Consider the following 17,200-nt stretch of genomic DNA (forward strand, 5'->3'; position numbering starts at 1 on the left):
ACTGCCAGGCGCAAGGGTCGAATCTAAACTAAACTAAGCCAAGACGGCGACGACGGCACGCAAGCCTCAAAAAGTATTCACACATACATTTAGTTTATTGGATTTTTCGTTTCCGTGCAGAGAGGTCCCCGTGTCCTGCCATGTTTGACGGCTTTATGAGAGCCCCGGCAACGTCTTTCACTACAAACAAAAACAACGACGCCGACGACAGGCGACGTGTATAATTATGACCACAGTGTGGGTAGTGCGGCGGCCTCCACCTAGGGAGTGGGGTTTTGGACTCCATTGCATGGAGAGTTATTGATTAGTATATCTCAATGGCAAACGCAATGAAATTATTATGGAAATTATGGCAGCAGGCTAAAAAGTTAAAACGTTTTCGCGTTCGTGTCATTAGTAGGGGGAATTATCTAGCTACTCGTATTTTAGAGCGAGCGTAACATATGGCAGGTTCCCTGGAATACACTTCAATGCTAATTTGACGGCTCCTATGTGGCTTCCCATTTGTGAATTAAGCACCTGCAGTGAAGGGCAGCAGGAAGTACACGTCGGAAGTTGCGTGCATGCAGTCCTAGCGAATTCCAGAAGTTGGGGCGGATTGATTTTGAAAGAGCACAGAAGCGCCAAAACAGAATTCTAGTGTGCAACAGGCGCCGTATCGTTCCAAGCAAGAATTATCCAGCACTGTTATAAAATTCTAGGGAAAATTGCATTTTTTTTGTTATAAATAATGTTGCGTCAAACGCTTCGTCCTGGTCACGCCGCCCATTGGTGCCGGCAAATGTCCGTGGTGGCCAAGTCCTTGAAGTACACCCAACACGGAGAGCCACAAGATGTCTTGAAGCTGGTCGAGGACCAGCTGGCCGATCCCAAGGATAAGCAAGTGCTGGTGAGGATTTTGGCGGCTCCCATCAACCCAGCGGACATTAATACCATTCAGGGTGAGCCAAAACACACATACAGCGTATGCTGGTGGACAGATTATAGTTAAATTACTCTATTCGCTAGGCAAATATCCCGTCAAACCAAAATTTCCAGCCGTGGCCGGCAATGAATTCGTAGGCGAGGTTATCTGTGTCGGGGAGAATGTCAAGGGCCTGCAAGCGGGTGAGCACGTTATACCTCTGGCTACAGGTCTGGGGACATGGACCACATATGGCCTCTACAATCAGGATCAGCTTATGACGGTGCCCAAAAAAGTTGGCTTGGCAGAGGCGGCCACTGTCACTGTCAATCCGTGCACTGCGTATCGGATGCTAAAGGACTTTGTAAAGCTGTCGCCGGGGGACACAGTCATACAGAATGGAGCCAACAGCGCTGTTGGACAGGCTGTCCACCAACTGTGCCGCGCCTGGGGCATCAATAGCATTGGCATTGTCCGCGACCGCCCGGAGATTTGTGAGCTGAAGCAACTGCTGGAGTGCCTGGGTGCCACGGCAGTGCTAACAGAGGCGGAGGTTCGCACCAGTGACATCTTTAAAACCGGGAAGGTCAAGCGCCCAAAGCTGGCGTTCAACTGTGTGGGCGGCAAAAGCGCAACGGAAGTGTCGCGCCATCTGGATGACTGCGGCGTTATGGTTACCTACGGGGGCATGTCCCGGGAGCCAGTTACGGTGGCTACTGGACCACTAATTTTCAAAGACATTGCATTTAGAGGCTTCTGGATGACTCGCTGGTCCAAGGAGAACTACGATGCACCCGAACGCAAACAAATGTTCAAGGAACTATTCGAGCTTATGGAACAGGGAAAATTCGTGGCTCCCACCCATGAGATGGTGCCCCTGGAGAAGTTTAAGCACGCCGCAGCAGAAGCTCTCAATTTCAAGGGATTCACAGGCAAGAAGTTCATCCTAAACATGAGAGAATAATTAGATTAATTGAGGCTCTTAGCCTTTGGCTTTATTGTATACACATTATGTGGTATATATGCGGAACAAATTTGTTGTATCTTGTGATTGAATATGATTCAGTTCATCTCCACCTCGTTTGCTTGATATTTGAGCTGTAGGGTCATGGCCGAAGGGGAAGTGGGATCGGTGACCGTCAGCTGCTGTCCATCCTGCAGTCCCAATTCGCCCAGGGATTGTGTAAGGTTTTTCCTGGTGGCCTCCTCAATACTCTTTACTGTGGACATGTAGAGGGTCCGCTGCTTGCCATCCTTCATCACAGTGGTCAGAGCGGGGCTCTTGAGCTGGAAACGAGGCGAGTCGCAGAGTGACTTGATCACGTCATCCAGTGTGGTGGTATTGGGATCCTCGATGGGCAGCAGTTGTGGCTTGTTACTACAAGCCAGACAGCTCTCAGACTTTTCTGGCTCATAGGTATACGTGTAAATGCCATCCAGATCGTTGAAATTCAGGTAGTTCGACATGCTGTCGTAGCAACTGGTGGCCAATTTGAAAACCTCCATAGCACAGGCAGCAGCAATGACAGCATTGGTGCTGGCTACTGCAGGAATTATGTGCTTAATGACGCCTTGGACGAGGCGATAAGTGATTCCAGCTATGTTGAATTCGTTGGCCCTCTCCACCGCTCTTTCGTAAATCCAGCCAATGTGCTGGGGATCGTCTCCGTCCAGGGGGACATTGAAGGGATTCTCCTTATCCCACTGTATCAGCTTTACGTACTCAACGCAATGCTCCGGCAGTCGGGGAGTATTTGCTATGGTACACAGGGGATAATTCACTTGTGGTGGAAACAAGTCGAGAGTGCACTCGATGCAGGCTGTGAAGCCTGGCAATATAACACGAGCATTTCCCTTGAAGCCCTCGGTACCACCATCAATCATGGGCACAATTGAGCTGACATCTATGGTGCCGTCATCCTCGTAGCGCAGCATCGATAGCAGCATGCCATTGATCCATCTCCTGGCCACAATTGAGTCTAGTCCACAAACAATCAGGTGAAACTGCTGATAGAAGGAATCGTCAAAGTCCTGAATTTTCTTGAAATGCGGCGTGACCCGGCAGGTGGGAACTCTTCCGTTGATAAAACGCGCAGCGCATTCCGCCTTCGAGGATCCAATGTCCGTTCGTCGGAACAGAAACTGTCTGTTCAGATTAGACAGTTCAATGGTGTCCATGTCAATCACATGCAAATTACCGAAGCCCATCAGAGCCAAGTCCTTCAACAGCTCACAGCCCAGACCACCGGCACCGATGATTAGGACTTTTGATTTCGTTTGCAAGAAATCCAAGTTGTCAGGAGAGGCTGTGAAGTCATCCTTGCAGAATGGTCCCTCGCGCTCCAATATGTGCCGCAGACCATTCCAGCGCTTGCTGTGCAAGCTGAGACCGGGATTGGGAGAAGGAACAGACATTTTTGTGCCTAAAATAAATAAATATACGAATCGAACTCAAGCCAAATGTTTTCCCGCAGTACTAGTGCTGTAAGTCGCTACATGAAATCGTCCAGTACAACACTGCCAATAAACGGCATGCAACCCTGTTGCCGCCTGTTATCGATAGACAGCTGCATTGAATTGAAAACAACGGCACTTGGAAAAAATTATAGCGTCCCTTGCAGCGTGCCTGTCACTTATTGTAAAACAAATACAGATACGAATACAAATTTGTATGAAAATAGTCTAAATCAGTGCGTGAGTAGCACCAGTACAGAGATTTCTATCTACGGTTAAAAGGAATACACTGAAAATGACGCTTTCGACCTTGGCGTCGTTTGATGATCTGCAGCATTGCATGGAAGTGCTGACCGACGGGACCGCTGAGGAGGGTGAGTAATTTACTCGAATCTAGTCTGTGTGGAGCGAACGCTAGCCATAGGTTAATATTGCAGAGTTTCTACGGTTCCTGCGGATGTTCGATCAGTACCATGAAAAGTGCGCGGGGTATGCGGCGGAAACCGCGAGGATACAAAATGAGCTGGATAAGTCGCTTACCAAGATGGGTGATCTGGAAGGCAAGCTGTTTCACGCCCGACGCATCATCGATATGGAGATCAAGGCTCGCCGCCAGGCCGAGCATGAAAGAGACTCCATGGAAAGCAAGATAATGGCTGCGGCAGATCTGTTGCGGCACGAGCGCAATCTAAACAATGAGACGCGCAATAAGCTGGCTTTTCTTCACACATTGCCGTCATCCCGGAAGCGCAAGTCCCTAAACGCTGACAGGGAGGACAAATCCTATGGAGATATCAACTCCACAGGCTCGATGCTGTCGGACATGTCCATCACACATTCGGAGGACGACTTCCTAGACGTGCGCAGGTCCAAGTCCTGGCGCGAGCATCGACCCTCGTTACCCAAGAACCCGATCCCCAGTGTGGGCAACAAGAGATCGCGGATAAGTACCGGATTGAATGGCAGCATGTCGACGCACACGCCAACCACGAGTAAGATGCGGCGGTCGGGTGCTGGCATTGGCGTGGAACAGCATACAGTGAATGTGGGTCAGGGCGCTGAGCGCTTTTGTGCTACCACCAAGGTCACCATACCCCAGGATGGGCAGGGAGTGATCCGTGCAGAGTCAACCATTGAGTCGTTGCCAGTGAATGAGGCCCCTGAGAGGATTGCCGATGGCTTGGTATCGACGCCTCGACGCTCCGCCTTTAAAGAGGCCACAGCTCCACCACTAACTCCGCTGAATGCCATGGCTCCGCATGTGCTAGCCGAATCGGGGACACCCGGTCAGCACCGTCCATTGATGAGGAATCACACCTTCAGCCAGAAGACGTTCTTGCGCGGTGACAATTGTGTGCAGTGCCAGAAGCGGTAGGATAAATATAACCATTTTCCCCATATAAGTTTATATACTCAATATTGTTCTTTACAGCATTCGGTTCGGCGCTGTTGGCTTGCGTTGTCGGGACTGCCCAGTGCGCTGTCATATTGACTGCCGGTATCTGCTCACAGTCAGCTGTGTGCCCCAATCGGGAACACCAACGACAAAGACAATGACGGGCTACCTCAGTGATTTTGCCCCGTCGATTGCGCCCATGATTCCAGCACTGATTGTGCACTGTGTGAATGAGATTGAGGCGCGTGGCCTCACCGAAGTTGGCCTTTATCGCTTGTCCTCTTCGGAGCGGGAGTACAAAGCCCTCAAAGAGCAGTTCTTGCGAGGCAAATCCACCCCACATTTGGGCAACACGGATATCTATGTGCTTTGCTGTTGTGTGAAGGATTTCCTGAGGTCTCTCGTCGAGCCTCTCATCCCCACCGGCCAGTGGAATGATTTTGCCAACGCTGTTCAAAATCCAGACACTTCAATGTCCCAAGAGATGCTGTACAAGTCTGTAAAGCAGATGCCGCAAGCCAATCGGGATACGCTAGCCTTCCTCATTCTGCATTTCCAGCGCATTGCTCAATGCCCTGTGGTACAGATGCCGATCGACAACATCTCTCTTATCTTTGGACCCACCATTGTGGGGTATTCATCGCCGGATCCCGATCAACATGCCATCTACACAGAGGTCTTTACGCAAAAGCTGGTGATGAAAGCATTGCTCGAGCTACCAGTGGCATTTTGGGAGCAGTATGTTGCCATAGACTCACCCCGTGCGCCAGCAACTGTTGTCAAGCGTGTGCCCAGCAGCAACAAGGACTTGTTTTCAATATATGGTGAGTAGATGAATGCCTTAAGCGTACTGCAATGATTAAAATTCTTGTATTTTTACAGCAACTCCCTTCAAGGGGACCATAAAGCGCAAGTTCTACGGGACGCCGCCCGTGTCTGCCCACAAGAAATGAACATGGGTCTTTCCCCGCCGAAAGTCCTTGACACGTTACTTAAGTTTACTACAAGTATTTCAGTTTTTGTTTCCGGCCAGCCATACGAGAGGAGCTCTAGCTATGTGCACTCCACTACTAACACTGTCTAGAGAAGTTTTTCTTTATAATTAACCATTTCAATTATAAAATTGAAGACTTTATTAACACTAACATAAGTATACTTACTCGAAATGAGCAATAAAGTATAATACGCATCAAAAACGTCATCGAACTCTCTATCATCAATGCTAAAATTAGCATGTCGTGGGCACAGCCCCAGTTCTAGTCGATATAAACCCACCTTGTTGGAGTCAAACAAATTGTGATAGCCCGAGGGAAGTCCAGCTGATAAATGAATTGATACGTGAACAAGCTACGCTTATAACAGGCGCTGGAAACACTGGAAACGTAATCACTAAAGCAGCTTGGAAAATCCCATGCCATGATATCGTCATATCATCATCAAACGAGTTTTTCGCTTGCTAGGAGATTCTGCCATAATAGCCCAGAATATCAAATCGAATCGGCAGTCTCAACATCGAAAGCCAGCCAGAATGACCACCGCGCATCAGAATCAATCTGTTTTTCTGCTGCTTCTCCTCTGTGTAGTTTTCTCTGGAGCGCTCAATACCACCACAACGTGCAAGCATCGCTGCGGTAGCGGCGAATGCATTCAACTGGATCAGCTATGCGATGGCAGGGCCCATTGCTTGGATGCCTCCGACGAGACCGTCGAGATGTGTGGGAAGGTCTGGTGTCCGGGCTATAGTTTCCGCTGCAGTTATGGGGCTTGTGTGGCCAGCACGGCAGTGTGCGATGGCCAGCATGACTGTGTGGATTCATCCGATGAGGAAAGATGGCTGTGCCGGGCACAGATGCAGCAAGCCAACTGCGACAACAGGGAAATGTACTGCCAATCCGGCCAATGCGTACCCTATTCAAAGCTTTGCGATGGAAAAAACGATTGTCTGGATGGGGATGATGAGCTGGCCACCCTATGCGAGGGCGTGACCATAGCCAGCTCCACTATCAACCAAACTACAAGTACAGAGAACAACTTAGTATTGATGAAATCGACAATATCAATGGGAGAACTGCCTCCTCGGCAGGAAGACGACAAGTGCGTGGTACCCCAGATAGCCAATCTAATAATAAAATATTCAAACAGTGCAGTCCTACATGCGGGCACGAAAGTACCCAATGACACGAGGATTCACTATGACTGCCCAGCAGATCATTCGCTCAAAGGATATTACGAGAATATCTGCAATGCACCCCAGTGGCTGCATCAGTTTCCATACTGTGAAAGTAAGTGGAAGACAAACCGAAGTTGTATATATATTAATATTATTTAAATCGCTTACTTGCAGCTCCCACAGCATTCGTTTCTAGTCTGTTCATAACAATATTTGCCTTCCTGATCGTCGTCCTGTTGGTGCTTATCTACAAGGTACGCAGAGACGACCGCTATAGGCCGCGTGAAGAGCAAATTTGGCTTGTCGACACTACAGCCAATCCTCCAAAGCCGCCGGATGTAGCCAAGGTCTAAAAGAAACTCGTTATTCCAATTTAAACTACTATTAAAACAAAAGTATTATACGCTTACCAAATTTAAAAAGAACGGCAAAAGATTTGTGTTGGGAAGTGCGGGTAGCTTTAGTGTTGTAAGACGTCAGTCAAAAGCATCATGTTTATCTCGGTATATCGCAATTTCATCCATCTATTAAATTTAACTTTCAACGTTATATAGAAATTCAATAAAATCAAGTATTTAGAATAGGCCAGTCAAGTAGAAAATTGATTCAGCAATCTTATAAAATTATGTGGATGTAACTAAAAAGTCTATTTAGCTGGTAATATTTGATGGAAGATCAAAAAACAGGAATTTTTCTTAATAACTGGTTGACAACAATGATTCCCGGCAGCACTAATTGTCATACCCTAGCAAAAAGGATATTATAGAATTGAGAAATTGTTTGTCATCCACGGCTCCGTAGGTATCAGCATCGAGATAAATATATAGAAGATACTAATAGTATACATGAGTATGTCTAAAACATATCAATTTGAGAAAAGGTCTTTATAAATTACGTTTAATCTTCATATGAAGTTAACGAGATAGGGTATACAAAGGCCTATGCGCGCATCATGTCTTAAAATACCAGCAAATCACACTGTGCCTATAGCTCCACATTATTGTTCCAGTGCTCCAAGCGTAAGCATCATCATTTTGGTTTCAAACTAGATTCCTGCGTCATTAGATAACCAATTGCACTTGCAGCCGGCGACAATTTCTTTCAACATGGCCAATTTTGCTAAGATCTTCGCCTCCCGCGCCCAGAACGTGCTCCAGACTGCCGGCAGACAGCCACAGGTGGCCGCCAGATTCAGCCGCAGCGTTTCCTGTAAGTATCAAATGCATGGGAGCAAAGTCCACAGCTGTAACGAACTGCAGAGAACGACCATTCCCAGCTTCTCTTTTGCCGGCACTTGCGAATTTTCGGGTTTTTTTTTCATGGCCGGTCCCAAACGTTCTTCGTTGCGTAATCAGATCACCTCATAAGGCCATCTCTTTCACTCCGCAGCGGGTAGTAACTGGGAGTTCATTAAGACCGATGTGACGGGGGAGAAGAAAAATGTGGCCGTGATCACACTGAATCGTCCCAAGGCACTGAATGCCCTCTGCAACGGCCTCATGAAGGAAATCTCCACCGCTCTGCAGCAGTTTTCCAAGGACAAGAGCATCGCCGCCATTGTGCTGACTGGCAGTGAGAAGGCTTTCGCCGCCGGCGCTGACATCAAGGAGATGGTGGGAAACACCTACTCGCAGTGCATTCAAGGAAACTTCCTCAATGACTGGGTTGAGGTGGCACGCACCCAGAAGCCCATCATTGCTGCTGTGAATGGCTATGCCCTAGGTGGCGGCTGTGAGCTAGCCATGATGTGTGACATCATCTATGCTGGCGACAAGGCCAAGTTTGGCCAGCCTGAGATCGCTCTAGGCACGATTCCCGGAGCTGGCGGCACCCAACGCCTCACCCGCGTCGTGGGCAAGTCCAAGGCCATGGAGATGTGCCTCACTGGCAACATGATCAGTGCCCAGGAGGCCGAGAAGCTGGGTCTGGCCAGCAAGGTCGTTCCAGCTGATCAGCTGCTCGCCGAGGCCATCAAACTTGCTGAGAAAATTGGCACCCACTCGAGCCTGATTGTTCAGCTGTGCAAGGAGTCGGTGAACACGGCCTACGAGACCACACTCCAGGAGGGTCTGAAGTTCGAGCGTCGCACCTTCCACGCCACGTTCTCCACGGTAAGTGGACATCTTTTACTATACACGTATGTATTTTTGTAATCTTATCGTTTCTTTGTTTGCCGCAGGCCGATCGTAAGGAGGGCATGACCGCCTTTGCAGAGAAGCGCCCAGCCAACTTCACCAACGAATAAACTCAACTGTTTCTGAAATCGGAAATCTTCCCAGCCAGCATTGCATTTATATCTCTTGTATGTTATTTGTACGCATATAAAAACGTTTTAATTTGTATTTGTCAAAATTACGTGTACATTTGTTGGATGACGGAGGCAGACTGGCCACCTGGTTGCCAGCTGAGGTACTCGATATACTCCCACCTGGCAATCAGAGTTCCGGTCTGCCTCTGGGCATACAAACACAAAATTTGTATGAAGGCAACTTTGTCCAAGGCCGAGACGATACGTACCTTGGAGATGCCATATGGATATATTAACCAAAAGTTACATAATCTCTGCTTGTGACCGCAGTTCTAAACTCTTCCAAGCTCTTTCTAGATGCTTATTTTGTTTTTAGGAGCAGTCCGCTTTCTGAGCTGGCAAAGGAGTAGTTCCCTCTGGAAAGGGAGCTACAGGAGTCGCTTGCAGGTTTTTCTGTCGCTCTCGAAGCATCATTAGTCGGTAGTAGGCACGGAGTTCAAGACGTCGCGATTGGGCCTTTAACCTCTTGATCAGTGGAGAGTCTGGCTCGCGTTTATCTAGAGGATAGGCGAATTAATAAGAATGAAAGACTTGAATATGTATCCGTACTCTTTTCAAGCTGATCGCAGATAGTGCAATGACCTCCATCCGCGGCTGGGCTATCTCCAGCTCCTCGCTCATACGCCGGTTTTGGAGGTGCTTCGAGAGTATCCTCCAGCAATTTAACTACCCATTCGGAAGATGGGAGGCGAATAGGTTCTGAATAGCGACGTATCTTCACAGGCTTTATCGGCTCCAGCAGGGGATATTTCCACTCTTCGGACTGTAGTTCGGCCTGGAATTTTTTACGGGTCCTCTCAGCGAACGATGGCCCCCTGATGGGCTCGGGCACATGGAGTAACTCCATCCTAGTGGGGAACTTGTCCTTCGGCTTCGGCTTGGCCTTGATGTGATCTGGTCTCTTGTTTGGCGGAGGAACATAGGTACGACCAATGGCCTCGGACACAAAATTACGCTTCGCCTTGGGTTGAGCGATCTCCCGTATGGCACAGTGCTCCATGAGCTTCTTGATTTTCGCCTCCAGGGCGGCGCGCTCATCCATTGTGTTCTCTGTACGGAGCAAAGAACTGGGTCGCCTGGATGTGGTTACTGAGCGTGTTGGCGAGGGAGCCTGGGACTTCCGATCGTTGTCGCTGAGGAAAGGGTCTGGCATGTTCCTGAACATAAAGTCGAATTCATCGAATTCTACGAACTCTTCCTCCTTTTCTTTTTGCACAGGCTCCGTTTTCACTTCCATTATGCTGACCACTGATCCGTGTCCTTTTAAAGGATGGAAAACATCGCTTCTCTTGCTCAGCCAACTAGCCCGGCTAATCAGGCTTTTCGTGGGCGACAGGTACCCGATGGAGTGCTTCGAACCCTCTCTTCTCAGTATTTTACGATCCGGTCTTGAGCCTCTGATGTAGTTCGTGAACTTTTGCAATCGCGTTTCTTTCGAAGCAGGATTGTCTGTTAGACTGGACGTTTCACCCACATATAAATGGCCAAACAAAGAGGAGTCTATTCCATTCTGAGTTTTGGCGACGTAGGGTATCAATTCTTCCGGCTTGTAGTCAGCGTTTACTTTATTTCCTAGACGGGGGATATTCTTCCCCGACGATTTGAATTTCGTATTTATCTTATACCAGGTGTTGTGCTCAGAAATCCCGCTCTTGAATTTCGATGACTCCTTAAGGATCGAGCCGATTGGCTCCATGTAGGAAGGTTCAAGAAGGCTAGCCACATCCGCACTTAGCTCGTTGGGTTCCCTCCACCTCTTGGGTAAGTGATAGTATGCGCCCATTTTCGCAAAGTTATTTCTCCTGGGTGCGTTAGTGCGTGCGGGTATTCCTGTAATGATTTTTCCATGTTTCGAGCGAAGCGATCGTTTGGATCCTGGCGGGGTATCATCATTGACTGTGGGAATTTGGTGGAAACTTTTCAGGGCCGGATGGAGCTCTGGTACGACTGCAGCTTTTCCTGTTAGCATTTCCCCGAAGGTGCTCGAAAACTTTGGATCTATTACATTGACTTTCTTCCCACGATTTAGTAGGGACCTCTTCTGGACGGAGTCGGCTTTCTCTCTTTCCTTGAGGAAAGCATCTATATTGATGCTGGCAAAGCTGTCAATGCTTTTTCTTCCGTCCCGTGTTCCTTGGTCAATTTTGGAGTGTTCCCCACGTCTTTTGCTGGTGGCTGTCTGACGCGGACTACCAGACGTTCGCTTCCTCTTGGAGCCCTGTTCATTTCTGGAGGTTTCTCCAGCTCTTGTGTTGAATTCTGTCGTTGGCCTTCTCTTGGAGTCCTGTTCATTTTTGGAGGTTTCTCCGGCTTTTTCCTCGCGATATGCTTTCTCAAATTTGTCAAAACTTTCCATTCCTTCCAGATCACGCTTGGATGTTTTCTTGCCTGTCGTTCGCTTCCTCTTGGAATCCTGTTCATTTTTGGAGGTTTCTTCGGCTCTCTCCCTGCGATAGGCTTTCTTAAATTTGTCAAAACTTTCCATTTCTTCCAGATCACGCTTGGATCTTTTCTTGCCAGTCGTTCGCTTCCCCTTGGAGTCCTGTTCATATTTTTCGCTATCTGCACCTCTTTTATTGAGTACTTTCGTTTTCTTTCTCTTGGAGTCCTGTTCATTTTTGGAGGTTTCTCCAGCTCTTTCCTTGCGATAGGCTCTCTCAGATTTGTCAAAACTTTCCATTCCTTCCAGTTTATGTTTGGATCTGTTCTTGCCAGTCGTTCGCTTCCTCTTGGAGTCCTTTTCATTTTTTGCGCTGTCTACAGCACTTTTCTTAAGTCCTGTCGTTCGCCTGCTCTTGGAGTCCTGTTCCTTTTTGGAGGCATCTGCAGACGTTCGCTTCTTCTGGGCATCCTCTTGTTTCCCCTCAGAGTCCTCTTGATACATCACCGGCATCCGGTGCGAGCTTCGAAGCATAGAAGTCAGCTCTGGCACGGTCTGGTTGTGCAGCATTTCATGTAAGGGCTTTGTGAACGACTTCCTGTCTTTACTTTCTTCGCCTTTCATGTATTTTCCAAAGGGCGTATGTATGGAGGCACCTGATTTACGTTTGGGAAAGATCCCCATTAAGTTATTTTCATGAGATATTTTCTCCACTTGGTTCTCTTCCGGCTCCTGGATGGGAGGCTGCTCTGGAGTTGGATTACGATATGGTCCAGAGTCTGGGATCCCTCTTGCGATTCCTGATTCTCGCCTAAGCTTCTGTCTTCGTCGGAGGTTTTTCCTTTTGTTTTGCTCCAAAGTAGTCCGAAACTTTTCCAGTCCATTGTCTTTTCTAGTTTCCTTCTGCTCATTTTCCTGCTGGTCATTTCGATCTCGTTCCTCTGCCGCATCTTTGAGGCTTTGTTCGTACTCGAGGCGCCACTTTGGTTTAGCGTGGAATGGACGACTGACGCGGTTTCGGTTTCTAGTATCCTTCTGCTCACTGTCCAGCTGATCTCGCATCTCCTGTTCCTCTGCTTCATCTTTGTGGCTTTGTTCGTGCTCGAGGTGCCGCTTTGGCCGGTTTCGGTTGTACGAGGTGCCGCCAGGCTTTAAGGGGTCTATCGAGGGTTCTTTGTGCACCTTGGTGTCGTCCTGAGACTTGATTTGTGATGCCATCTTTTTTCTGTTCTTGCAGCACGCTGCATAGGCCTCTACTTCGGGAATAATGCCCCCCACGAAGCAACGCTTTATATCGTCAAAGAAGTTGTCCAAGTACCACAGCATCGAGAATTCTCTCTGAAAGCTCGGGGAAGGTGAACCATGGCCCATTGTTGCCCGTGGATGTTCCTGCGCCAACTTGTCCATGTAGATGTCAATCACTTTGTGCAGGCATTCCCTGTTCAGCAGCATGGGAAAGGGCAATTCCTGTGGGTGGACGTCTGTGACCGCCTTTGGCTTTGGCCTCCGTTTGGATTTGTCCTTATGACATGGGCACAATGAGTAAGTGCAGCATTTTGGCACCTCTCTAAAGCGGTCCATTTAAAAAAAACTTTTTCTTACTACAAACATACAATTTTAAGGCAAAAAAAAATGTCAATGATTTTTGATTTTAAATTCACACAACGTGTCGGAGAGTTATTGAAATGATCCCACCTTGTGTATTCTTCCTTCTCGTCCTGTCCTGCTTCGTGGCCAAAACGCTTCCTGGTGCGTTGCATAACTCTCTTGTTTCACTCTTGAACATTAGCTGACTACTCAGTCGAGCCTTGACTGAATTCTTTTTGTCTTCTCTCTTCGATCTGCTTCTTTGCAGACATCTCCATCTGCGTCAGACAGGAACTGCCAGCTCACAAATGTAGCAAGGATAGCAACGGAGTTCTATTTAAGTTTAATGATGGAACTACTCTTTTGAACTTGGTTAAAAACGGCAACAGCGAAGTTTAAACCAAATTTCCGTTGTTTCTTATCGGTATGTATCGATAGGTTGTGCACTTAACAGCACCGCACACTCTGTGAAATGTTACAGACTGTTCCTCCCGTAGTGAAATGTTAATTTGCAAAATGCAGTCCTGCGCGTTGAAAGACCGTTGAGAGGGAAGTAAAATCTAGAAAAAAGTAAAAGTGAAAATCTGGCCCTTGAAATTTGTTCATTAATTATGCATTGATAAAATATAGAGAAACGGATAATTTTGTGTGCGCCCCAAAGGACAGGCCGCGTGCAGAGATTTCAAAGAAAGTGCTTGCATTTGTAGGAAAAAGCGAAGGACATTTTTCAAGTATCTTTTATTGTGGTCCGAATCGGATGTGCTGTAATCCATTATTGCGAGATATACGACAGACACATACACATACATCTCCGTGTATACATACAATCGGCCGAGACGCCCGCGCTTTGCCCTTGGCTGCATTCGATTTTTCACAACAGGCCGTGAAAAGCGAGCAAAGAGCTCGCCACTGAAGAGCCGTCACCGCCATCATCATCATCAGTGGGAAAAGCAAAGGCCGCAAGCATGGACATGCTCAACCAGATACTCAGCATTAATAATGGCGGCGCCTATGGGGGCGGCAAGGCTGGCGGAGCCTTCGATCCACTCACGTTCGCCATGAAGCCCCAAGTTGTCATAAGGGCGCTCTGCTGGGTAAGTGACTAGTGGTGCTGGGAATTGCTGGGATTGCGAGGGTCCCCACACGCACATTACACACCGATTGTGTGGATTTGTTTATAGTGTCAGTGGCGTACTGGCTTACAGTTTGATGGGGGATTATTGGATCAGCTGCAGGATGGTCATAAAAACTCTCACGCCCATAAAAAGTTTATAATTAAATTCCATAAAGGTCCTCCCCCCACGGACTTGATGTACACACGTCACAAGCAACCAGGGCTCGGGGGGAGGGCCAGTGAGTGATAGTTTGCTTTTCTTGTAAGTGTACGTAATATTTGCACACACCCCCAACCCCGTAAAGGCACACCATTCCCCAAGGCCTGCTCCTGGCCAAACAAACTTGACTTGGCCTTCAGCGGAAATTGGGTCACAAACATAGGTCCGTCCCTTCTTTTATATGTCTGTTTTTCTGTGTACTTGAACTTTTGGATTTATTGCACCTGCTTATGGAAATCGATGCCAGAGTGGGAGATGGGAGTGACCCACATCTATTAGATGATGATGATACTGGGGTAATGGGAGCGGCATGCATCACTTAACCTCTTGGAATTTCCATTCTGCAGCTCTTTTCAGTTGTGGTCTTTGGCTGCATTTCCTCCGAAGGCTGGACGGAGAAGGAGGGCAAGGAGTACTGTCTCTACAATGGCGATGGCATGGCCTGCAAGTATGGCAACATGGTAGGCGTATTTGGTTTTTTGGCCTCCATGGGCTTTATGGGCGGCGAGTTTCTCTTCGAGCGGATGTCGTCGGTGAAGAGCAGAAAGCGCTACGTCATGGCCGACTTGGGATTCTCCGGTAAGGGATCCAATATGGGTCAAAATCCACCATGGAATGCAGTTTTCATTTGAGTATCTTCTCCAGGCTTGTGGGCTTTCATGTACTTCGTGGCGTTCTTGTACTTGTGGTCCCAGTGGAGCTCGTCGCCGCCACCTCCTCTCGGCATTGGAGCCGGCAGCATGCAGACGGCCATTTGGTTCTGCCTCTTCTCGATTGCCACTTGGGTGGGTCCCAGTCCCTGAAATCAATGTATATCGGAGGCGTTATGTAATATTCCTCTCTATTGTCCAGGCCCTGTGCGCTCTGATGGCCTACAAACGATTCCTGATTGGAGCCGGCGATGAATTCACCTCGGCTTTCGAGACAGACCCCGCCAACGTCGTGCACCAGCAGGCCTACGGATATGCCATGGACAATGACAACGATCAATACAGCGCCTCGCCCTTCGGCCAGGGGCAGCAGGGTGAGTCGACTTAATACGATTGTTCATAATCATAAATTGATTCTGACTGGTGGTCCTATTTACAGGCGGCATGGAGCCACAGCAACAGGCTGGCATGGAATACCAGCAGCCCACCTATTAAGGCATTTCCACACCTGCTCCTGCTCCTACTCCCACTCCTACTCCGTTGTCCACACACTTGAGAGTACTTGGGTTTTTTTTGTAGCGCGAATGGCAAATGTTTTACACGACTACTAGCAAACACAAAGCGTTGGCTTTTACCAAATACACCGATGACGAACATATAAAACCAGTAACAGAAACAATAACGATACCAAGTAATACAAATTACAACAACAGCAGCAGCAGCAACAGCAACAGCAGCATTTGCTTTAGCCACAAGAAACAGGAGATATACAAGCATACATACATATGTATATCTGAATAATACGAATAACTTGAGATTGAGATGATAACTGATAAGCTAGCCCCCTAAGTTGAGTGTGCAGTTTTTTGTAGTGGAAATTTGTTGCTGTATACAGATATACAAATAGCTATTGCCGTATATATCCTAGGACATCCTCGGATATGCTTTCAACGTTGTTAGTTATTTAGTGTTTACATGTACTTGTACTCGAATACGGTATTTATTACGACTTTCAGTTGTGCCAGGCCCTGGTCCCCCACAGCCACAGCCACAACCACAGCCACAGCCCCATATCCTCAGCTAGAGGGAAGGCATGAGGTATTTTAGATAAATTTACACACACACACACACACACATACAAATCCACAGCAGAGAGAGACAGCATCAGAAAGGCAATACGAGAGGCAACTTACGAGAAGAAGAGGGAAGAGAACTGCTCAAATCACATATCCAATAGCCATCGCGGGTATGTATATACTCGAATTGTAGTCTTAGGGCCAGGGCAGGGCCATCGCTTGGTTAGAAATGCAATAACTATAATATTAGCGCCAAAACAAATGTAAATTCTAAACTAAAAAATGTAGAGCTGTTATGTGGAGAGCTGTACCGGAAACATAGCTTGAGACAACTGCAGGAATAAAGCAAAGAATTGTTAGAGCGACTCGCTTTCATCCAGGCTTGTGCCCTAACAAACGATTTGTATAGTAAACCTAAATACATATGTATTAACTTGAGTATATATACGCATATGTGTGTCGGAGAACGTAAGAATATTGATTACAAAATAGATGTTCAGTTAATGCAACTTGCAATAAACTACAACAAATATTTGTTAAACCAAAACCATATATAATATATTATATATATTTATGTATTGTATTTGTAAAGCGAACATTAAATTACCAGTTAATGCAACACAAGCAAAAGGAAATCTCAGTAAACATGTATACATATACTATACTATACTATATATAATTATACACATATATATACCTAAATTATTCATGTAGAATTCGTGTGCGTTCAAATGATAGAAATACAGCAAATTATCGTATTACTCATACCCGTATTTAGAAAGAAAACAAAAAACAAACTATGAAGAACAACACAAACCGCAAGAGGAACTAACCCGAAGACCCCGAACACTTGTGAACCATATTGTACCAGAGCAAATCCTCAAATCCTCTTAACTGAAAAAACCAAACCCAAATAAATATAAATATTTTTAAAAACTATC

General features: G+C 47.2%; 7 protein-coding genes across 8 annotated transcripts; 5 read left to right on the plus strand and 2 right to left on the minus strand.

Moving 5' to 3' along the window:
- Nucleotides 1-532: 532 nt before the first annotated feature.
- Nucleotides 533-1,980, plus strand: LOC6592773 (enoyl-[acyl-carrier-protein] reductase, mitochondrial). The gene is made up of 2 exons (XM_002017979.2): nucleotides 533-941; nucleotides 1,009-1,980. Exons 1-2 carry the CDS (start codon nucleotides 731-733, stop codon nucleotides 1,866-1,868), a joined length of 1,071 nt encoding a protein of 356 aa, XP_002018015.1. The 5' UTR covers nucleotides 533-730; the 3' UTR covers nucleotides 1,869-1,980.
- On the minus strand, nucleotides 1,869-6,018 carry LOC6592772 (nedd8-activating enzyme E1 catalytic subunit). 2 transcript variants are annotated; one of them, XM_002017978.2, is made up of 2 exons: nucleotides 5,915-5,921; nucleotides 1,869-3,327 (listed from the first exon to the last, which is right to left on the minus strand). In XM_002017978.2, the coding sequence occupies exon 2, from the start codon at nucleotides 3,317-3,319 to the stop codon at nucleotides 1,967-1,969; it is 1,353 nt and encodes a 450-aa protein (XP_002018014.1). In that variant the 5' UTR covers nucleotides 3,320-3,327; nucleotides 5,915-5,921; the 3' UTR covers nucleotides 1,869-1,966. The 2 variants fall into 2 exon arrangements, 1 of the variants encoding a protein (XP_002018014.1); XR_003408425.1 differs by lacking the exon at nucleotides 1,869-3,327 and adding an exon at nucleotides 5,768-5,834 and having other exon boundaries at nucleotides 5,915-6,018.
- Nucleotides 3,550-5,948, plus strand: LOC6592771 (rac GTPase-activating protein 1). The gene is made up of 4 exons (XM_026985420.1): nucleotides 3,550-3,732; nucleotides 3,796-4,729; nucleotides 4,791-5,578; nucleotides 5,637-5,948. Exons 1-4 carry the CDS (start codon nucleotides 3,654-3,656, stop codon nucleotides 5,705-5,707), a joined length of 1,872 nt encoding a protein of 623 aa, XP_026841221.1. The 5' UTR covers nucleotides 3,550-3,653; the 3' UTR covers nucleotides 5,708-5,948.
- A 255-nt stretch (nucleotides 6,019-6,273) lies between the features above and the next one.
- On the plus strand, nucleotides 6,274-7,349 carry LOC6592770 (low-density lipoprotein receptor-related protein 1). The gene is made up of 2 exons (XM_002017976.2): nucleotides 6,274-7,036; nucleotides 7,099-7,349. The coding sequence occupies exons 1-2, from the start codon at nucleotides 6,283-6,285 to the stop codon at nucleotides 7,275-7,277; spliced, it is 933 nt and encodes a 310-aa protein (XP_002018012.1). The 5' UTR covers nucleotides 6,274-6,282; the 3' UTR covers nucleotides 7,278-7,349.
- Nucleotides 7,350-8,009: 660 nt separating this feature from the next.
- LOC6592438 (probable enoyl-CoA hydratase, mitochondrial) lies at nucleotides 8,010-9,266 on the plus strand. Its single transcript, XM_002017975.2, has 3 exons — nucleotides 8,010-8,133; nucleotides 8,314-9,035; nucleotides 9,104-9,266. Exons 1-3 carry the CDS (start codon nucleotides 8,031-8,033, stop codon nucleotides 9,167-9,169), a joined length of 891 nt encoding a protein of 296 aa, XP_002018011.2. The 5' UTR covers nucleotides 8,010-8,030; the 3' UTR covers nucleotides 9,170-9,266.
- Nucleotides 9,232-13,189, minus strand: LOC6592437. The gene is made up of 2 exons (XM_026986314.1): nucleotides 9,782-13,189; nucleotides 9,232-9,729 (listed from the first exon to the last, which is right to left on the minus strand). Exons 1-2 carry the CDS (start codon nucleotides 13,062-13,064, stop codon nucleotides 9,545-9,547), a joined length of 3,468 nt encoding a protein of 1,155 aa, XP_026842115.1. The 5' UTR covers nucleotides 13,065-13,189; the 3' UTR covers nucleotides 9,232-9,544.
- A 601-nt stretch (nucleotides 13,190-13,790) lies between these two features.
- On the plus strand, nucleotides 13,791-17,198 carry LOC6592436 (synaptogyrin). Its single transcript, XM_002017973.2, has 5 exons — nucleotides 13,791-14,293; nucleotides 14,881-15,112; nucleotides 15,179-15,318; nucleotides 15,386-15,557; nucleotides 15,623-17,198. Exons 1-5 carry the CDS (start codon nucleotides 14,165-14,167, stop codon nucleotides 15,676-15,678), a joined length of 729 nt encoding a protein of 242 aa, XP_002018009.1. The 5' UTR covers nucleotides 13,791-14,164; the 3' UTR covers nucleotides 15,679-17,198.
- Nucleotides 17,199-17,200: the final 2 nt, after the last annotated feature.

The sequence above is a fragment of the Drosophila persimilis genome, unplaced genomic scaffold (genome assembly GCF_003286085.1).
Source record: "Drosophila persimilis strain 14011-0111.01,24,50 unplaced genomic scaffold, DperRS2 tig00000002-arrow-pilon, whole genome shotgun sequence".
NCBI classification, from domain to species: Eukaryota; Metazoa; Arthropoda; class Insecta; order Diptera; family Drosophilidae; genus Drosophila; species Drosophila persimilis.